The 19,950-nt window shown below is 36.2% G+C and overlaps 1 protein-coding gene across 7 annotated transcripts in view; it reads right to left on the reverse strand.

Annotated features, from left to right (window-relative positions):
• Positions 1-9,409: 9,409 nt before the first annotated feature.
• The window catches only part of AGO3 (argonaute RISC catalytic component 3), a 133,844-nt gene continuing 123,303 nt past the window's right edge, over positions 9,410-19,950 (reverse strand). For all 7 annotated transcript variants that reach the window (XM_045898093.3, XM_064589465.1, XM_064589466.1 and 4 more), the window contains 2 exons: positions 16,641-16,840; positions 9,410-16,082 (listed from right to left, as the gene is read on the reverse strand). In XM_045898093.3, coding sequence (XP_045754049.1) covers positions 15,974-16,082; positions 16,641-16,840 — 309 coding nt within the window. In that variant the 3' untranslated portion in view covers positions 9,410-15,973. The remainder of the gene's footprint in view (positions 16,083-16,640; positions 16,841-19,950) is intronic.

The following is a 19,950-nucleotide window of genomic DNA, read 5'->3' on the forward strand; positions in this document are numbered from 1 at the left end:
TGACTTTGGCTATGTATATAGTTAAGTAACTACCCTCCTCCAAAGTCTGGTGGAAGTTCTTGAGGTTTTATACAAGAATTGTTTGCCAGCAGAGTTGGGTATCATTGTCCCAGAGTAAATTATTATTATTATTATTATTTTTAACGTAAGCTCTACGCCCAACGTGGGGCTTGAATCAAGAGTTGCATGCTCTATAGACGAGCCAGCCAGGCGCCCCCTACCTTTTTTTTTTTTTTAAACACAGAGTGGGTGGAAATACTTGACCTCTCTCACTTCAGGTATTTTTTTCCTTTGCTTGTACATTACTCCAAAGGGAACTGCTTGATTCTAGGCTTTTTCCCCAGTTTATTTTCAGCTGGCCTTGCACCTGTCTTGAGATCGCCAGGGCGCAGTCTTAGGTGAGGTCATTTGTTTCACACAGTATGGTAGTCAAAAAAGGCTGGGGCTCCCATTACCCTTGCCCTGGAGGTTGGAACAAATTTTATTTCCCCACTTGGTTTTCTCTTCTTATCTCCAGAGCCCACTCTTCTTACATAAGAAAGAAAAATCTCAGTTAAAATGAATGGAAAGTGGCTTGCCATACTCAAAGTAAAATGTTATACTTTTATGAAGATTTTCAAATTAATATCTGAAGGGCCTTAACGTAGACACTAGTCATACTTTTGTATTAAAGGTTTAGATAGCACCTCTTACCAGATTTTAAGAAACACTATTCAAAGGGATACCACTCTTTTATAATCTAAACTTTTATAATCTAAAATCTGTGAAAGCACAAAAATTAATTAGAAAAATTAAACTCACAAAATATATAAAGATGGTTAAGCAACCTTAATGTTACATTTGCATAAAATACAAAGCACATTTTGAATTATGTCTGAATGACAGCGGTTACTGAAATCCTGTCCGGGGCAGCAGCAGAACTATTCCTATGGTCCTACCTGGGGTACCAAAAAAACTCCCCCCAAAACAAAAGCTACTCCTATGTCCTGTTTTTGGTATTGGTTTTTGCAAGATAACGTGAAAATTCCATTTAGCAAGATTAAAGACAGAGTAATACTGTACATTTAGCAGTTTCAAGTACTTTCAGGTTATTTCTAAGTCACATAGCAAAAAAGTCTGTTAACGGTTTCGTTTCAGCTGAGAATCAGATGTCATATTAGGCTTCATAATCCTAAATCTCTAATGTGTCTGTCTTGTTTGTAATTATAAACACATTTTGAGGGCGCCTGGGTGGCTCAGTTGGTTAAGCGGCTGCCTTCGGCTCAGGTCATGATCCTGGAGTCCCGGGATCGAGTCCCGCATCGGGCTCCCTGCTCGGCAGGGAGTCTGCTTCTCCCTCTGACCCTCTTCCCTCTCATGCTCTCTGTATCTCATTCTCTCTGTCTCAAATAAATAAATAAAATCTTTTAAAAAAAAAAACACATTTTGAATCCAAACATTATTCTTACCAGAAAATATTTTAGTAGAGACAGATATGAGAGAAGTGCTGCTTTCTATAAAGGCATTGCAAAGATTTTATAAACTGCAGAAATTGTACAAGTAACGAAAATGATGGAAGATAGGAAAACAATCATCTTCCTCCTACAGATAAGACTAAAGATTTTCGGTCCCCTTTATGATAAAAACATCTTAGCAAATATTGTAAAAATGATCACATCCTTTCCTGGCATTGACAGATGAACCTAATTAATTTTCTAAAAACATCTGCAAGGTATGAAAGTCTCAGCAGCTGAGAAGAATCTGTCAAATGATCAGACAACTGAAACACGGAAACCATGAGAACTTAAAGCTCAAGAGACGGATGGCCACCCCGTCTTTGGACTGCCACCTCATTTCTGCATGCTTAAGGGTAGTGCTCTGAGCACCCTTTTCTATGAAGAAAGCTTCAGGCAGCTGAGCTCCAATATAATTGATTTGTTCTGTCCAGTTCATGTTTTCCTAATCAATCAGAGCAGTAGGCTGAGGTGTGTGCCTCAATAACCAGGCTGCTTTTCTACACTTACCTATGTTACATGACAGCCTCTGTGATTTTTCAGAGCATGGCCTCAGAGTCATTGTTATACTATTTCCCCCATTTAACTGTATGCATTTGGGTATAATTATTTTTTGGAATTTTTCTGTACCAGTGTAGTTAGTCGGCAAAGACTGACATTAGGGTGATTTTCTTCAATTGTCAAACTTATCAACTGACACATATAGTTAAAAAACCACCATCACCCATCAGCATGTGTTAGTAAGCTAATTCTTGTTAGCGTTGGTAACAAGATCACAATCTGTCCTGTTAGGTTTAGAGTCTGGGGACATAGAGCTGGGAGAAGACTGTGTGGGGAATACATGTTAGCAGGAAGGGATGTTCTGAAAGACATAAATAGGCTTAGTGGAAATTATGAAGGGACAAGTTTTTTTCTTCTTTTTTCTTTAAAGCTCTGCGCCCAATGTAGGGCTTGAACTCATGACCCAGAGATCAAGAGTCGCATGCTCTATCCACTGAGTAAGCTGGACTGCTTCCAAGTAGTGAGCTACCCCCAGGGAAGGAGCACATCCTCAAAGGGATTATCTCATTTAATGTCCCAACAGCCTTACTATTATCTTCTTTTAATGGAGGAAACTGAGGCTTAGAAGCATCAAGGAACTTGTCCAGAGTATCATGCAAACAGGGTTTGAAGGCAGGACTTCATGACTCTTCAGTCGCGATCCTTTCCACTGCACACACTGACTCCTGTACCTAAGGCAGAAAGCTGTAATGAAGACCACACAATACAAAGTTTGGAGCAAAGCTTTTCTTTTTATTGCAATTATTAGTGAAATTTACACTTCAAACGGAAGCTAAGCAACACGAAAACCATTATATTTTTTAAATCAAGGATTAAAAACAAATACAACACAGAACCCTTCCAATATGCAGAATGGCAGAAAAAGGAGGACTGGTTCTGTCACAGGATATTCTAGTGACAGTTTGGCTCAGGAAGAATTATGACAATTTCTTTAACATAAAGTGTAAGTGACTGAACTGCTTAAAAAGCATCTTCTCCAAGCTTCTCAATCTCACCCTAAGTATTTTGTAGTAATTTCTTGGGGAAGGAAACTTAACTGAAAGTAGAAAATTTGCTACCAAACTTTAATTACTGAAAAAAGCACTTTTGTTTAAAAACTTTATTTGCCTTCTGCTCATAATAATTACATATAGTCTTCAAGGAATTAAAATGACAACCAAATCCAAAGCCTGGCCCCCAAGTACACAGTGATAGAATTCGGCATTTAGTGTTTCTAATTATACACTGATTACATATATATAATAGTTTGCTCCCACCTCCACTTTCCTCTTAAAATGTGGCAGTCAAGTTTCGTATCATTCAAGATCTTATCTGGTCATACAGCATATTACAAACTCAGACTCCACTGTTTTAACTGATGTTACTGTGTAACCAAACATTAATAACAAAGTAAGGTTTATAAACATTTTGAAATTCTGCAGTCTTTATATTACTACAGTAAATTGTTCTTACTTATGAAAAGCCAACAAAAAATGTAAGGCCAGACCAGGTGTAAGACAGGATGGGGAAGATGAGGAAGGAGGTTTGAGAGTCCATCATTTTACCATGCTGAACCTTGGTTTCAGCAGAAATATTTGGCAAGAATAGTTAGTGTGGAAAAGGAGGATGGAGAAAGAGGTTACTCCGATTTTATGTAATAATTCAGTTTTAAAACATACTGATATCAACCCCCAAAAATAGTTCACATCTGCAATACAAATAGGCACACACGGTCAAGATGGTTAAAAAGTAAAATTTAAAAGGCTATTTGTCCATCTGCAGGACATCTGCAGGTGGTCCCACCCTCCCCACATGTCCTATATTTACATTTTACTTTTCAGAAAAGCCCCTTTAAAAAGAGTGCTATTTCCTCCTCCATTACTTAGGGTTTAAAAAAAGCAGCAATTATCTAAAGTGGGAGCAGTTAGCAATGCTTTAAGGGTGTGCATTTGTGTGTAATATAAATGTTCTCCAGAGTGAGTTGCCAGATTACACTGGAATGGTTATATTACAATTTTAGTCCCCAAAACACTAAAGAAACACATTACTTTTTTCTATATAAATTTATGTAATACAGTGTTATAAACAAAGAATATTTATACACACACACACACACATACACACCCCCCCCACTGCTTCCCACAGTCTATGAATGCATCCATATACTAGTCCACAAGAATGATCTTTACTCACAAGATACAAGTAATACTTTTATGGGTACATAACAGGAGACATTAAAGTGACACATTACAGCAAAAACTGCTTCATTAGAAGTATTCCTGATGTATTGATGTTCTTAGCTATCTCACTCAGCAAGGTGGACTTTTTGTTCATTTTCTAAGCCTGAATCTACCCAACTTTTCACTTTCCGTACCTATAATTCTCATTACCCTATAAAACGAAGACAGACAGCGCCCATGTTAGCGATGAGCTGGGAAAAGCCCAACGGCCGCAACAAGAAGAGGTCAACATCTGTTGATTAAAAGTAAGCACTGAATGCATCCATACCCTGTGTACCTAAAATGCATCCTTTTTTTCTAAACAAATGAAAAACAAAAAACCAGGCTTGTCTGTTGCAAAAAAAGGAATTGCTTACACAACCTGTCGTGAGGTACCCTTTGTTACTTCCTAGAAACAGAAGCCCCTTCCCTCCAGAAAAATGGGTAAGCCTGTCAAAATGTGAAGGTTCTACCAACGATCTGTAAAGATAACTGGGTCAGATACCAATCATAGGCTGCCTGATATCACCTGCAGATGCTCAGAACTGAATTAAAACGAAGGAGAAAAACCTTTACTATATTTTAACTTTTACAGATACACGGTGATTGGAAAGCAAGGTTCAATTCTGCAAAGTGATGAATGAGATAATCACGCTTTCCTTCTTAAAAACTAAGCCCCTACTCCAAAAAGAGGTACCAAAAATCTGACAACAAAGGGACGACTACCTGGTTGTACACCACCAGCCTCTGATGCCAACATGTATAGCAAAAATGCCTGAAGGCAAAGGCAAAGTTAATTTCTGATTATCTGATGGTTTTACCGCATTAATCTAATTCAAAATACAATCGTAGCTGCCATAGCACCACTACAAGAAGTTTGGTTTTTGAAGTGACACTCTTGCCCAGGATTATTGTAAAGAAAAATTCAGCCTGGGTATCTGGCAGGGGAGAAACAAACAGGATACGTTTGTAAGTGCACATCATACCAGGATAAGGCCTAAGTTTCTCTTATACCTGTTTGACAAAATGATCCATGGTCATGGAGAAGATACTTTCATAGAAGCAAACCGGAAATGAACCCTTTGTACAACACTCTTCTATGATATTGAACTTCTGAATACCTCTTCCTTTGGCGAACTCAAGCACTGTCACAATATCCAATTCTTACAACTTTGTGAGGTAGGTGAGGGCAGGCATTATCACTACCATTTCATGTGGAACTAGACCTGGAGGGATTGAGGAAATTGCCTAAGGACACAGGAAATTAGTGGCAGAGCTCTGACTGAACTCCCAAGTCTCTGGCTCATGTTTAGAGCCCTTTCTACTCTCAAAGGCAACACATTTTCCAACATTTTCCAGTTGTGGTCTTTGAAAAAGTTCCTGCATTCCAAAACACCTTATACTTTCTCCTTGACAGCTCAGGCTTGACTAGGAATTGGGTTGAATTAAAAAGTTTTTTATAGAGAATTGTGCACACACCAAGAGGCATATGAAAGATACATCTATGTAATTGAAGTCTGAATAAATCGATACATAAATTAGGAGAAAAGAATAGTCAAGTGTTCATCCAATATAATTTTTACATATTTAAGAAGATGTGTCAGAATAAAAACCACAAGCATTTTAAAGTTTTAATCAGTCTGTCTGATTCATTAAAACCAGAAGCTACATTAATTTGCCTTAAGAATATGGGGATCTCTGTTACAGAAGGTTTAAATATTACTTTCAAGAATAATTTATCACTTTAATATATTTCTGATATATATCCTGTTCACTTTATCACTCTCTAGTTAGCAACAAAATTTATGGCTAGAGATAATATCTGTGGTGTTAACACTTTCAATCTTAATTCTCACTGAACAGAGTTAGAGTTTCTTTCCATCTGTAAACTAAAGGTACGTTCTAATGAGTCTCATTGTATCTCTCTTTTGCTTTATCCCTCCCCTTTGAGAGAGAGAGAGAGAGAGAGAAAGAGAATATGGGTCGGGGTGGGGAAGAGAAGAACTGCACAATTCATAAATGGCATAAAACGTCCATTATATCACAAAACAGAATGATGGCACTCAAGCAAATTAAATGGTATGTTCAAAGGAAAAACCGTGGAACCCAAACATGAAAACAGTGCTCAGATAGTCTCTCAATCAAGCTATAACTTGTGGTGTGTGATCCTCCTTCCCCAAGTATTTTAAAGACTCTATTATTTACTCATAGTGGAATTCTGTATAAATGACCTTTAAATCCTTTTTCTTTTCTTCCCTTTTTAAAGAGGAGAAAGGGGTTGCACCCTGGGCTAAAAACGAGAAAGCTCCTGGAAAACATTGTAAGACTCTTCTTTTAGGGACATACTATTAGAAAATTTCTCATAGTGCTTACTATTCCTGATATTTGAGTTAGAAAAAGAGCACATACACATTTGCAGGGTTGTCATCAATAATATGAGATAATTCCCTTTCTTTGAAACAGGGAGATACTTGCAAGTTAATTACCATTGGAGATCCAAGTCTGTTGTTACCAAAACCAAAGCTTCCTCTTGTTAAGCAACCTGGGCCCAGACTGTAACCATTAACCTGGCTGAACTATGTTAGGCAAGGCTTTCCCTTCATTACAACGTTATCTGTGTTTTCCCCAAATCCTTCACCAAAAACATTTCTTTACAGGAAAGGCTACCTTGTCTGGAAAGGTCCTGCTTGGCGTTTTCTATGTAAAGGGAAAAGCCATGTAAGTAGCAATGCCATGGCTCTATTTAAGGATAAATACTTCATTTAATTTCTTTGTTATAATTCAGAAGCAACTTCCAAGACTTCTCTAACTTATCTGAATTAAAATGAAGGAGAGCAGCTTTAGGTCGGGGACAACAGCAGAAAATAGATTTAGGTTACAGAAAACTCTTCTCAGGTCTCTTCTGTAGGTTCATAGAGCAAGTCCCTCTTTTACAACGTGGTTGTGAGAACTAGGCAAATACGACCCACCTGTAAGGTATCTAAGGATCCCGGCAAAGAAACCTTTCCCACATCCCCTTACTATACACACCTCACAGTCCCACCAGTCCATTTCCTTACAAAGACCTCCTGTTTCCATAGGTTCTTAGAGTAAAGATATAGTCACATCTGCAAAACTTAGTAGAGTTCTTCCTTGTTTGGTTCTAAAAATATTATTATAGGGTCAAATTAAGGACTTTTGTTTGTCCTTCCAATTAAAGCATGGAGTAAATAAGGATGGAAAGTTTCAGGCATTAAATACCAGAGTAATCTTCTCTAGTCTCTGGCCACAGCCTGTTAAACTTCAAACAAAAATTATAGATGTAAACACAGTTAATTTTTGGAAATAATAAAACCCAAACCAGCCAAGTTCTAATACCAACACCCCCATCTGTTTTCCACTCATATAGGACTGTTCACGAGAGTTCTTTTTTGGGATGAACCATTACTTACTGCACAAGTATTTCTTTCTTAGGAGGTGGACTATAAACAGGAACATGTCACCAAGTACTTGTACTTGGTGACTCAGTACTGATGCCAGGTACCTTGATTTATGGAGCCAACAGTTAAAAGAGAAAAATAAGCTCCGTGTGTCAGGTTCCTATGAATTTTCAGAAGGAAAAAAAAGAAATAAAGGACTATTTCTACACCAGGTTGCCTTAAAAATGTTGGTCTGCAAGAATTACATGCCTGTCAACCTAGGACAATGTTGAAACATAATGAATAAAACTATTAATGTTATAAGCACAATAAATATCCTCAAGAGGTGGCATATACTTACAACAAAAATATATCTTGACTGCTTGAAACATATTTAGTAGCAACAAATTCCTATAACCAGAGTACCAGTCTTCAATTAATGCTTAATGTGGGGATGAAGGAAGTAGCTGAGAATAGTACATAATTAAAAAAAAAAAAACTGTAACTGGCAAAAATGCAGAAAGAAATATGACTAATGTCTATAGGAAATCAATCATATGCTGATTCACTTTAAATTATAAAATTTTACATAATAGAACATTTTCCTAATTATAACTACTTGAAACTTCCTCATTTACCCCCTCAGTGGAAAGAATAGGGTACAGCAAAATGTCATACACTGAGCCCCAATAATTTAGAATTTAAAACTCAGAGGATGGGATAAAATTTATCTTTTAAATTCTTACAGAAAAGTGGCTTTCCAAGCAAATTCACAATGTAAAAATACTATGGAAATATTTTACTTGCTTAAGAGAATTCACTCTTTTCACGTGCCTTTGTAAAAAGTGTGCACTGCAATACAAATAATCTTATCTATTCACTAGGAAACTGGAGTGACCATAATTGCTTGAAATTAATATTCTATAATCAATACTTTTCACTGACTTCTGATTAATTTGCATTCACAAATTATTACTTAGTTAGATTTTTAATTAACTGAAATACTGTATTAATCAGTCTATCTGCTTTTCTTCCTAGCCACTTACACTGTTTCTTCACTGATGCTCAGGGTTGAATCAACTTTGAAAGTATGCTAGGGAAATGATCGGGGTAGCAAATCTTTCATTTAATATAACTATGGGCGTGGGGAGGAGATCTCATTTCAAATTCAATTATCAATGACTTCTGGATCATTTGTTATTTGTTTCCCAGGCCTATAAAAATATCATAATCCTAATGCTGGATGATGTGAGCATTTAAATAGTTTCAATGTAGTTCAAATTTAAAAAAAAGAAATGTAACAATCATTTATTAGACAAGTTGCCCCAAAACTGCAGATCAGGTAAAATAAATCCAATCTGTTAGTGTTAGTTTGCTACTTAAGGGAAAAAAAAAACTAACTTATATAAAAGCCCCATTTCCCCTCCACATTTAGAAATCTGTCTAAAGACTGTCTTTAATGCCCACTATATAAACAACATTAAATATTCTAAGTTAAAAAATAGTGTTAGCGGTTTATTGGTAAAAATCCAAACTCTAGACTTTATGGAATTAGTAGTTTGGTTGGTATATTAACATTCCATCTTAATCTTTGCTAATATTACAAAGAAAGAGGAAAAGCTAGAAATATCTATAAAAATAAAATACCTTAAAACCAACATCTAAGCAAAATATAAAAGTTGCACACAAATTGCCAATAAATATAAACATCACAATAGAAAATTAATATTAAAAAAATAAACTCATAATTGCTATTAAGACATTATAAAAAATGAAAAAGTTTAATGTGCACGTATATTTGCAAACAGACACAGTACACTCCAAACAATCGATATAATTTTACTATCATTATTACATAATGCAGCATACAAGGTTACTGAGGTGTGGTGTTTTTTGTTTTTAGTCTATTCTTTTCTGGAGAAATGCTCACCAAATTCACAAGAACTGGTAGGTGATCATTTACTGCTGTTTACTAGTACTAGTAAACAGTCCAGGGGAAAACTGCTTTCTGGTAGATTGCTACATTTCTAGTAAGTATGAATGGTTCTGCTATTACCCTTCATATTGCTTATTTCCTCCAAAGCCCAATTTTGCATGTTGCATTTCTAATTAACTGACCATACCCTTTTAGATGCACTGTCATCATTTTTCATAGTTTCCCCCATGGTAGAAAAAAAGAATCACTTAAAATATTTTTTGGTGACTAAAAAAGAGAATTTCCCTAAAGATAGAGATAAAATCACTTGTTCTCTTAAACTAATTTCCATGATGACTTGGCTCTCCTTTTATATATAAGCAGTCTTTAATAAATATTAATTAGAAAAGGATGCCAACAGATATTTACAGAAGGGTCAATCTATGCTTAAAAAAAAAAAAAGAAAAAGAAAAAAGAAAGGTAGTCTATGACATACAATTTCCTGGCAAGTTACCTTCCCCTTTGGGCACTTGCTACCATACCTATACTCTTGTTAAAAAGTTTAGCAAATTTGCTGTTTTATGTGCCTTACAGATTACCTTCAACACAGCTGAGAACTGAAAGGATTAATTGTTTAAAATTTACTTTTTGAATTTACAAAATACATTTGGTGAGCATTTACCTAGACGCTTTACTGAATAAAACCTTTACTTGGTTCCCTTGGACCAGATTCAGGACAACGAATAACATTATTATGAAACTGTCACACTCTTGGAGTTCTAAAATAATTTATCTTTTAAATGTTGTCTCGTGCTATTTGAAAAATAAAAATCTACAGCACCATCTTCTGAAAAGGCACTTTCTAAGAACCGCCTTACTTTAAAAAATGATTTAAAAATTTAATTTAGCTCTACCCTGAAGAATATCTTTGCTTTACTGAGACCCTAACATAGATACATTAGGTTTTGGTTGTTTCAGACACTAATTTCAAAAAGGAAGGGAGACCAATGGCTGGACAGATCAATTAACAGGATCTTAATTCTGTCACACTCTTTGTTACCTGATACTTCAACAGGGTTTCTTGTTGGTAAATCTCAACCTTCCATATTAAATTTATTATCTATTTTTAATTCAAATTAAAATCTTTAGTTTCCATACTTTAAGAACATTAGATTCTTGAGGTTTAATGAACACTGTAAAAATCTAGAGTACTATCTTTGCTGGGTAAAGAAAAATAAAATTCAGCTAGCAGTAGATAGTATTAGCACAAGCCTTGACCATTTTACATTAGTTAAAAAAAAATTATTTTGACCGACATGGAAAATTATAAACTAAAATGTACCATTTTTAAAGTAGGAAAAAGTCAAAAAATATTTTTTCCCTTTGAGATATCTATATAAAGAGAGAAGAAGTGAGAGGGGGACAGAGAGATTAAATTTTTTCCTCCTGAGGGTCAGCTTAGGTTTCATAATCATGGTATCATTTCTAACACTGTCACTGATCAAGAATGTTCTTAGTACAAGCAGAAATTTTTTTTAAAAAGATTTTTTGGAGAAAACTTTCACATTTCTGTACTGATTTTATACATCTATTCTTGGCTTATTTATTTTGACTCCTATAGAATCATGAAAGTGCTTTATATGATCAAATGGGAGGGATATAGGAAAATAAAGACAGACTCTAGAGTCAGGGTTATACTGCCACTCAGGGAGGCCTCACTTGATAAATATAAAGTCTCCCAACTATTATTATTGGAGCTTTAAGACATCCATGAATTCTCAAGAAGAATGAAAAGGGTTAAAACTTTGTATGGATAAAAAAAGCAAAATAAAGATGTCAAGCCAATGATGTCTTTTTGCAGCTTGACTGATAACTCACAAAAGATAATTTAAGTAGCGAGTTACTGATAGGAGCAACCTGTCTTTAAAAAATACTCAATAGGAGAACATCTAAGAGATGATTTAACCAAATATTTAACTCAGGTTTAATGATACCAAATAAAAATTATACAGAGTTATCAGTTAAGCTTTTTGGCAAAATATTTCTATCAAGTTTGAAATAGCAAGACTACAGAATATTCTAGCTGAATCCAAGTGGCTAGCTTGATGGATTTCATAAAAATCACCACCCTTGGCAAATTCATGTTAGCCTCTGAAAACACCAAATTTCTTTAACAACAGTCTCTAATTCCTGGCCTATAATCCTCTAATTACTTCAGATCTATTACTGGCACTCTGAGTGTTGACCTCTTCCTTAAACACTGAGATCCTCTGCCAGCCATTTCTACTGAATGGCAACTCAGATTTTATTTCCTTTAAGTCTGTCATGACTAAGCCTATCATGCTGTCATACTAAAATCCATTACAAAATATACAAGTAAACATGAGGCAGTGGTGGGTCATCAGAGAACCTAGTTTGGAAAACTAGTATGAGTCTTTAGAAGGCTAGGAGTCCCTATGCTAGAAGGTAGAGATGAATCTTTATCAAGTGCCTTCCACAACACCCAGTACATTCCTACTAGAATCCCTCTAGACTCTTCTAAGAGAAATAAATTAATAGATTACAAACAGGTATATTTCCATAGAAGAACTTTTTTTTTTCTGAGTAACTTGTTAAAAGGTAAAATATTAAAAAATAAAGGGCATTTGTACTTCTGTGAAAATATGCCAAAAACCAGTACTGAGGAGATTGAGGTACCCTTTTGCGAAACCGCTAAAGTAAAAATCCACACGTCTAAAACAGTATCCTAATATTAAATTGAAACTAAAATGGCAGCACCCTTTATTACCTTGTTATTTCATGTTCTTAATCTTATTTAGGAAAAAAAAAGGGGGGGTGTCTAACACTAGCCTCCAATCCTGCTCATCTCCTTATCCTTTAGTGCAGTAACTGTCAGACTCTTCATAATTAAATAAATATAGCAGCTACAGTATTATGAATGTATGGTCCTCAATGCCAATAACTTGATTCTGTAATAACATATATCAGCACTTTACCCAGACACATTTGCCATCCAGAATATACATTAAACTCCCAACTCTTCTTCACATGAAAATCAATTATACCAGTGGCAGGGACTGATATTTTAAAGTCACTCTTATGCATCATAGAAAACAGCAGACCAAAATTTAGCATTCATTATATAGTTTAGTGAGCAAACGCAGGAACAGAAAGGTCACTGTTGAGTTTCATGACCTTTAAATTCAAAACAATCTTTTTAAAAATTTTTTAATAAAAAAAGATCAGGAATTCTACACCAGAAGTGAATAATTAAAACAAATTTCAAAAAGTATTTGCCACCTGGTCTTTTAAATTCTAAGCACAAGGCTTCTTTTAATTAATTAAGTTTGATATACCAATTTGTTAGTAAGCAAAATATACTATACATATTCTTTCAAGTTAACCAACCTTAAACTAGCAATGTGAAACTGTAAGAAAGAAACCCTAAAAAAGAATTCACTTTAAAGGTAAAGCTTTATATTTAAAAAATTGTTTTTCCTCAGTAAAAGTCCTAAATAGATTTAAATTATGGGCTTCATTCTAGTACATGGAAACTAAATAACTGAAAATTAGGTGAAGCAGTAGAGAAAAGGTATCTACAGTTCTTTCCTGGGCCCTACAGTTTCCCACATTAAGTCTGTGTAACTTCTATTGGTAAAGGAAGGTGTTTTACTCATACTGAGAAAGCATACAGCAATCAAGGTTTTAGCATCTAGGGTATACTATTTTCTTCTATTCATGTTCCTGATTATATTCAGTGAAATTTCAATGTTAAAAAAAAAATACATGCTTTATAGGAAATTTTTGGAGGAGAGGGGGAGGGTTGGGAGAAAAAATATATATACTATACAAATATTACTTCATGTAAAGAGCTTTGAAACAGTGTTGTAAATTGCATTTCAGACACTTCAATAATAAACATACAAAATACAGTACTTTCTTAGTTTTCTGGCAGAGGAACGAAAGATTTCATACCTGTTGGAGGACATGGGCTCAGATTTTAGGCTCAAAATACAGTAAATTGGCAATAAGAGTGGATTACAGGTAAGAGAGAAACTAAAGAGCTAATCCATTTGTTATCATGTGCAGATGGAATTCTGAAAGGTTTAACAATGCCCACTGGAAATAATCTGTAGTATCTATACTCTGAACCAGTGCAAAAAAGAAAAAAAAAAGTTAAAATGCAATTTTCATGAGTCACAAAGTGCAACGCTCCCCTGAATCCAATGTTACCGATGAACTCAATTTTGACAGCTCTATAATACTTTTTAATATCGTAAAGTGAAATCAATAAAACGGAAGTTTTGTAAAACCTTTTCCACATTTCAGTGATTTAACTTAAAATGATCAAAATCCTAATTCCTTTGCCACCATAACCCTAATTTTAAAAGGAAAGTTACACTGCTGATAAATTGACAAAGAATGTTTTAAAAATATCATTTTATATTTTCCTGATTCATTTGAGTAAATGAAAATGGGCACCCAACCCAGTATGATTGTTCAATAAACGTGATTTATTTTCAAAGAAGTAAATGTCTTCTAAATCTTAAGCTATTCACGGGCTTTTCTTTTCTTTCTTTCTTCCTTTCTTTTTTTTTTTTTAAGTAGGCTCCATGCCCAATGTGGGGCTTGAACTCACAACCCCGAGATCAAGAGTCACGTGCTCTAGCGACTGAGCCAGCCAAGCGCCCCTACTCACTGTCATTTCTTAAATCAAAGCTCAACTCTATCTTTAATATTCAAGGTCAGACTTAGGAAATTTAACTTCCTTCATTTTCATTATGATTTTTAAAAGACAGGCTTTAAACTTGAAAAATTATAAAACTTTCCTTCTGAAATTAAGGCTGTATTACTTTGCCCTTTTAAAATTATGGAGGTGCCTGTTTCTCCCACTACCCGTGGTAAAGATATCAAACAGACACAGCTTTCCTTTAAAACTACTTATTGCACTAAAAGACAGCAAAAAAAAGTTGTCAGTTCTTAAAATAAACATGATTACATTTCTATAAAAGATGTTGCCAATACAGTTCTCTATTAAAGCACTATTCTAATAAATATAAAAGAAAAGGAAGCTGTACTTTAAAACACATACATATATGTTTATATATACACACATATATATAAAAATATATATATATGAAAATCACATTAAGGTATGAGAGGCAGCAAGTAAACTAGCAAAAAAATAAAATAAAATAAAATAAAATAAACCCTCAATAACCCCTTCTCTCTCTCCACCCAATTTCAGAGGCCTCAACCCTAAAGAGTTCCAATCATTTAGAATATTTGCCCTTTATAAAAGCTACAAGGGATTTTCATGTATAACGCATAGAAACAGAAGGCTAAATTTAGAATACATATCACTTATAGAGAGGAATTTCTGAGTTACAACTTTTGACAAGGCTTTATATTCATAGCAGCTTTAACAAACTAAAGAAAAAGAATAGTTTAAGGTTGCTACTGCTTATGTACACATTGTACAAATGGCAAATGTAAATTCAGAGCAGGAGGGGGCAGACACACACTCTCACAGAAACATTATATATATATATATATAGTTACATATATATATATATAATAATTTTGTTTCTTAAGAAAGCAGTATCAAGAGTTGAGGACTTGGAATTGTGTATGAGACAAGAGACCGGAGTAGGGTGTGCAAAATAAAAATAAAAATCTAGTTTGCCATGCTTCATATCCAAATGAACCAGATACACGAACATCTGAATGTCACTGGTAGCATTAGGAAAAAAAAAATGTAGGAGATGAAGGAAAGGGAGGTAGAGAGAAAAATCAAAGTGGTGTTGGTAAGATAATAAAAGGGAAAGAAAGTTCCCCAAAGGAATGAACTATAAAATACACGCAACAGACACATATATATCTATTATCAATGTAGATCCAGATATATATGCATATGAAGTATACATGTATATATTTAAAATATACACAGATACCTTTTACAAGAATACACGAATGCACATTAATTTTTTTGCACACATAATCGTGAACAATCACTTTGATTATTCATGTAGGTGTGTGTTTTTTTTAAACTGTCATTTACTTTTTCTTTACTTTTTTTTGCAAAGATAGTTGTGCTGCCAAGCAACTTGAGGTAAAGGCATTAAAAGGGTTAGACTACAAGAAAGTGAAAACAAAACAATGGCGATACTTCCTAAGGAGACCGCACAAAAAAGCAGTTGGCTGGTTTCATATTGCATAATGGTGCTGTGTTCCTTGATGAAGTAAACAATCTTCCTTGTATCAACATAAAAATCAGACACTGGTCCCCACACAGTGTTGGCTGCTGTATGGCTGGAGGCATCCCCACTCAACTGACTCCACTGGAAACATATGCTGTATGTCGATGCACCTTTCAGTTCTTCCTCTCAGAGAATATTCTTGGACTTTTTAAGCAAAGTACATTGTGCGTAAGGTATCTTGGTGAATCTGTACAGCCTTGGCAAGAGCTTGTGGATCTCGTCCGTTGCTCTGTCCTGAAACGTGACTTCCTTCAGCACTGTAAGAGAAGTGGCAATGAACACAAAAACAAACCCTATTCTGATGTAGTGATTTTGAGAAATATTACTTGTAGAAAATTTCAAAAATATTAAAAGAAAATAGAAGCTGGTATAATGAATTGCTACATTTCTATCACCCAGCTTCAATAATTATTAACTCGAGGCCAATTTTGTCTTACTTCTCTCGCCTCCCCAGGATTGTTTAGAAGTAAAACCCAGGCATACTCTCATTTTGTCTATCAACAACAATCTCTCCCTTGAATTAATTTGGCAAAGCAACTAAATCACTATACCATTCTAGTACTAATAAGCCTAAAGTGTACCTTTTAATGGGAACCCTTATTTTGGGCAGTCAGTTCGCCTATGGCTGCTTTTCACATGGATCACTGACTCCTCTAACAGTCTTTGGAACTTTAATTCTAAATGGCAGTACTTTATGGTGAACAGGAAGGAAACTACATGGAAACACTCAAGAGAGATTTCTCAAGAAAAGTCCTAACATGCCGACCATACTTGCATTTGAGTGAAAATCTCTATTTGTTGTGTTTTTATATTACCTGTCATGTTCTTTGTCCACGAGATGATATCTGGCTCTGAATGCTACCAGGTGAGCATAATACGCTGGTGCAGGTATAGAAACAGATCGTGTACAGCGCACATAAGTGTGGCAGAGCTGGTAAGTTAGCAGCTGAAGTTCATCTGCAGTAAAGCAGTTATCATCCCATAAAACATGATAGTGTGAAGGACGGCTGGTACCCTGTAGAGAGGCAATGGCATATTCTGTTTTTTTTTTTTTTTTTTTTTTTTTAAGATTTTATTTATTTGACAGAGAGAGACAGCTAGAGAGGGAACACAAGCAGGGGGAATGAGAAAGGGAGAAGCAGGCTTCCTGTGGAGCAGGGAGCCCGATGTGGGGCTCAATCCCGGGACCTTGGGATCATGACCTAAGCCAAAGGCAGACGCTTAACAACTGAGCCACCCAGGTGTGCCCCATATTCTGTTGATTTCTAAACTTTTTTTTTTTTTAATTTTATTTTTTATTTATTTGACAGAGAGAGACACAGTGAGAGAGGGAACACAAGCAGGGGGAGTGGGAGAGGGAGAAGCAGGCTTCCCGCAGAGCAGAGAGCCCGATGCAGGGCTTGATCCCAGGACCCTGGGACCATGACCCAAGCCGAAGGCAGAAGCCTAACCGGCTGAGCCACCCAGGTGCCCCTGCTGTATGTATGTATGTATGTATGTATGTATGTATGTATTTATTTATAAAAATTTTATTTATTTGACAGAGAGAGATACAGCGAGAGAGGGAACACAAGCAGCAGGATTGGGAGAGGGAGAAGCAGGCTCCCCGCGGAGCAGGGAGCCCGATGCGGGGCTCGATCCCAGAACCCTGGGATCATGACCTGAGCCAAAGGCAGACGCTTAACGACTGAGCCACCCAGGCGCCCCTATTTATTTATTTTTAAAGATTTATTCATTTGACAGAGAGAGAGTGAGAGAGGGAACACAAGTAGGGAGAATGGGAGAGGGAGAAGCAGGCTCCCCACTGAGCAGGGAGCCTGATGGGGGACTCGATCCCAGGACCCTGGGATCATGACCTGAGCCGAAGGCAGACGCTTAACGACTGAGCCACTCAGGAGTCCCCTGATTTCTAAACTTTTAAATAAATACTCAGCACAGACTAAGTTATATAAAAAAAATAGCTTTTGTACATTAGTAAAATAAAACATATTCTAATTTAATAATTCATTAAAAATATTTAATTGATTCTGGGTATATATCCAAAAGAAATAAAAGCAGGTACTCAAAACAAATATCTGCATACCCTTGTTCAAAGCAATATTATTCACAATAGTCCACAGGTGGAAACAACCCAAGTATCTGATGATAGGTGAATGGAAAAATAAAATGTAGTACACACACACACACACATAAAGAAAATTCTGACACATGGATGAACCTTGATGACATTATGCTACATGAAATAAACCAGTCATAAAAGGACAACTATTGTATGATTCACTTATATGAGGTAACGAGTAGTCAATTTCAGAGAGGCAGAAAGTACAATGGTGGTTGCCAGTGGCCAGGGGAAGGGAGAATGGGGAGTTAGTGTTTGATAAGTACAGAGTGTCAGGGAAGATGAAAAAGTTCTGGAGATAGACTGTGGTATGGCTGCACACAATGTGGATGTACTTAATGCGATAGGACTGTACACTTAAAAATGGTTAAAATGGTAAGTAAGTTGTATGTTATGTAATTTTACTGTAATAAAAACCCCAGAACATTTAGTTGAGCTCCTCTGTATTAGTTACTATGTTAGTTAGGTACTACAGATTCAAAGAAAAACAAAGTTGACAAAGTCAAAGGTTTCCTTTCTTTTGGAAAACATAATTTAGTAGAGGAGATACAGCATCTATAATTATAAGACAACTAATAAAAGCTATAGTACTACCAGCATTTAGCCCTATATGAGAATACCAAAGGAAGTAACTGTTCTTCACCAAGGGGAGAGTGAGATCTGGCCTTGTTTGGGTGGTTAGGGTGAGGGCACACCATAGAGAATAAACAGCCTTACCAAAAGCAGAGGGGGCATAACATTTCATGGTATACTTGGGGAATACCTAACGGACCAGTATGAGCAGAGTATGGTGCATGAGGGAAAAAAGCAAAGCTTTAAAGTAAAGTCTGGGATCAGACTGAACGACATGCTTAGGAATTTGGACTTTCACCTATAAGCAGCAGGGAAAGTACTGCACAGTTTATGGTGTTTTTTTTTTTTAAAGATTTTATTTATTTATTTGAGAGAGAGAGAATGAGAGAGAGCACATGAGAGGGGGGAGGGCCAGAGGGAGAAGCAGACTCCCCGCCGAGCAGGGAGCCCGATGCGGGACTCGATCCTGGGACTCCAGGATCATGACCTGAGCCGAAGGCAGTCGCCCAACCAACTGAGCCACCCAGGTGCCCCAGTTTATGTTTTTTGACAGGAGAGACTTTAGGTATGATGAGATTGGAGTCTTATAAATATAATAGTCATAACATGGAGGCTGGATTAGAAACAGGAAGAGACTGAAAGCAAGGGGAGCACCCAGGAGGCTGCTGCATTAGTTCGAGCATGAGACGATGAAGGTCTGAAGTAAGGAAATGGCAATGGCAACGGAGAAAAGCAGAAAGATGAGCTAATAATACTTTAACAAATATTTGAGCACCATTTGTCAGACACTGTGCAAGATTCTGGGGATAAAATTCAAATTATTACCAAATCTTATCTTCCTCAAATTATACACTCATAATGCATTTATATTGTACATTCACACATTTCAATATTTACTGAACACTCACTGTATGCCGTGTCCCATATCAGGTGCCAGGCACACAGTAATGAATGAGGAGATATGGATGTGAGCTCTGAATGATAAAGGAGGGCTTGTGAGATGGGGAAAGAGCATTCCAGGTACAGGGAAGAGACAGGGCAAAAACCCTACCTAAATGTGATTCATTCAGTTCTCTATCACTGTTCTTGTCCCAATCACAATCATCTTTTGCCTGGACTATGTTAATAGACTCCTAGTTGAGGTCCCCAACACCACTTTTACTCCCCAGTAGAATCTGTACTTCAGTAAGAGTGAATTAACACACACATACACACACCTAATAACATTAATGTCCAGTTTAAAGCCTTTTAATGACTTCCTAATGCACTTTGACTAAAATCCAGGTTCTTATCTCTGCCCCAAAGGCTCATACATCCAGCCCAGGCTGGTCTCTCTAACCTACCTTAATGCTGTGGTCACAGCCTTATTTGATTCCCTCAATGGGTAATGTTTTTTCCCACCAAAGAGCCTGTATGTGCCTCTGGCAGGAATT

This window comes from Mirounga angustirostris, unplaced genomic scaffold (genome assembly GCF_029215605.1).
Source record: "Mirounga angustirostris isolate CCGP_5_RB_7025 unplaced genomic scaffold, mMirAng1.0.hap1 SCAF_4, whole genome shotgun sequence".
NCBI classification, from domain to species: Eukaryota; Metazoa; Chordata; class Mammalia; order Carnivora; family Phocidae; genus Mirounga; species Mirounga angustirostris.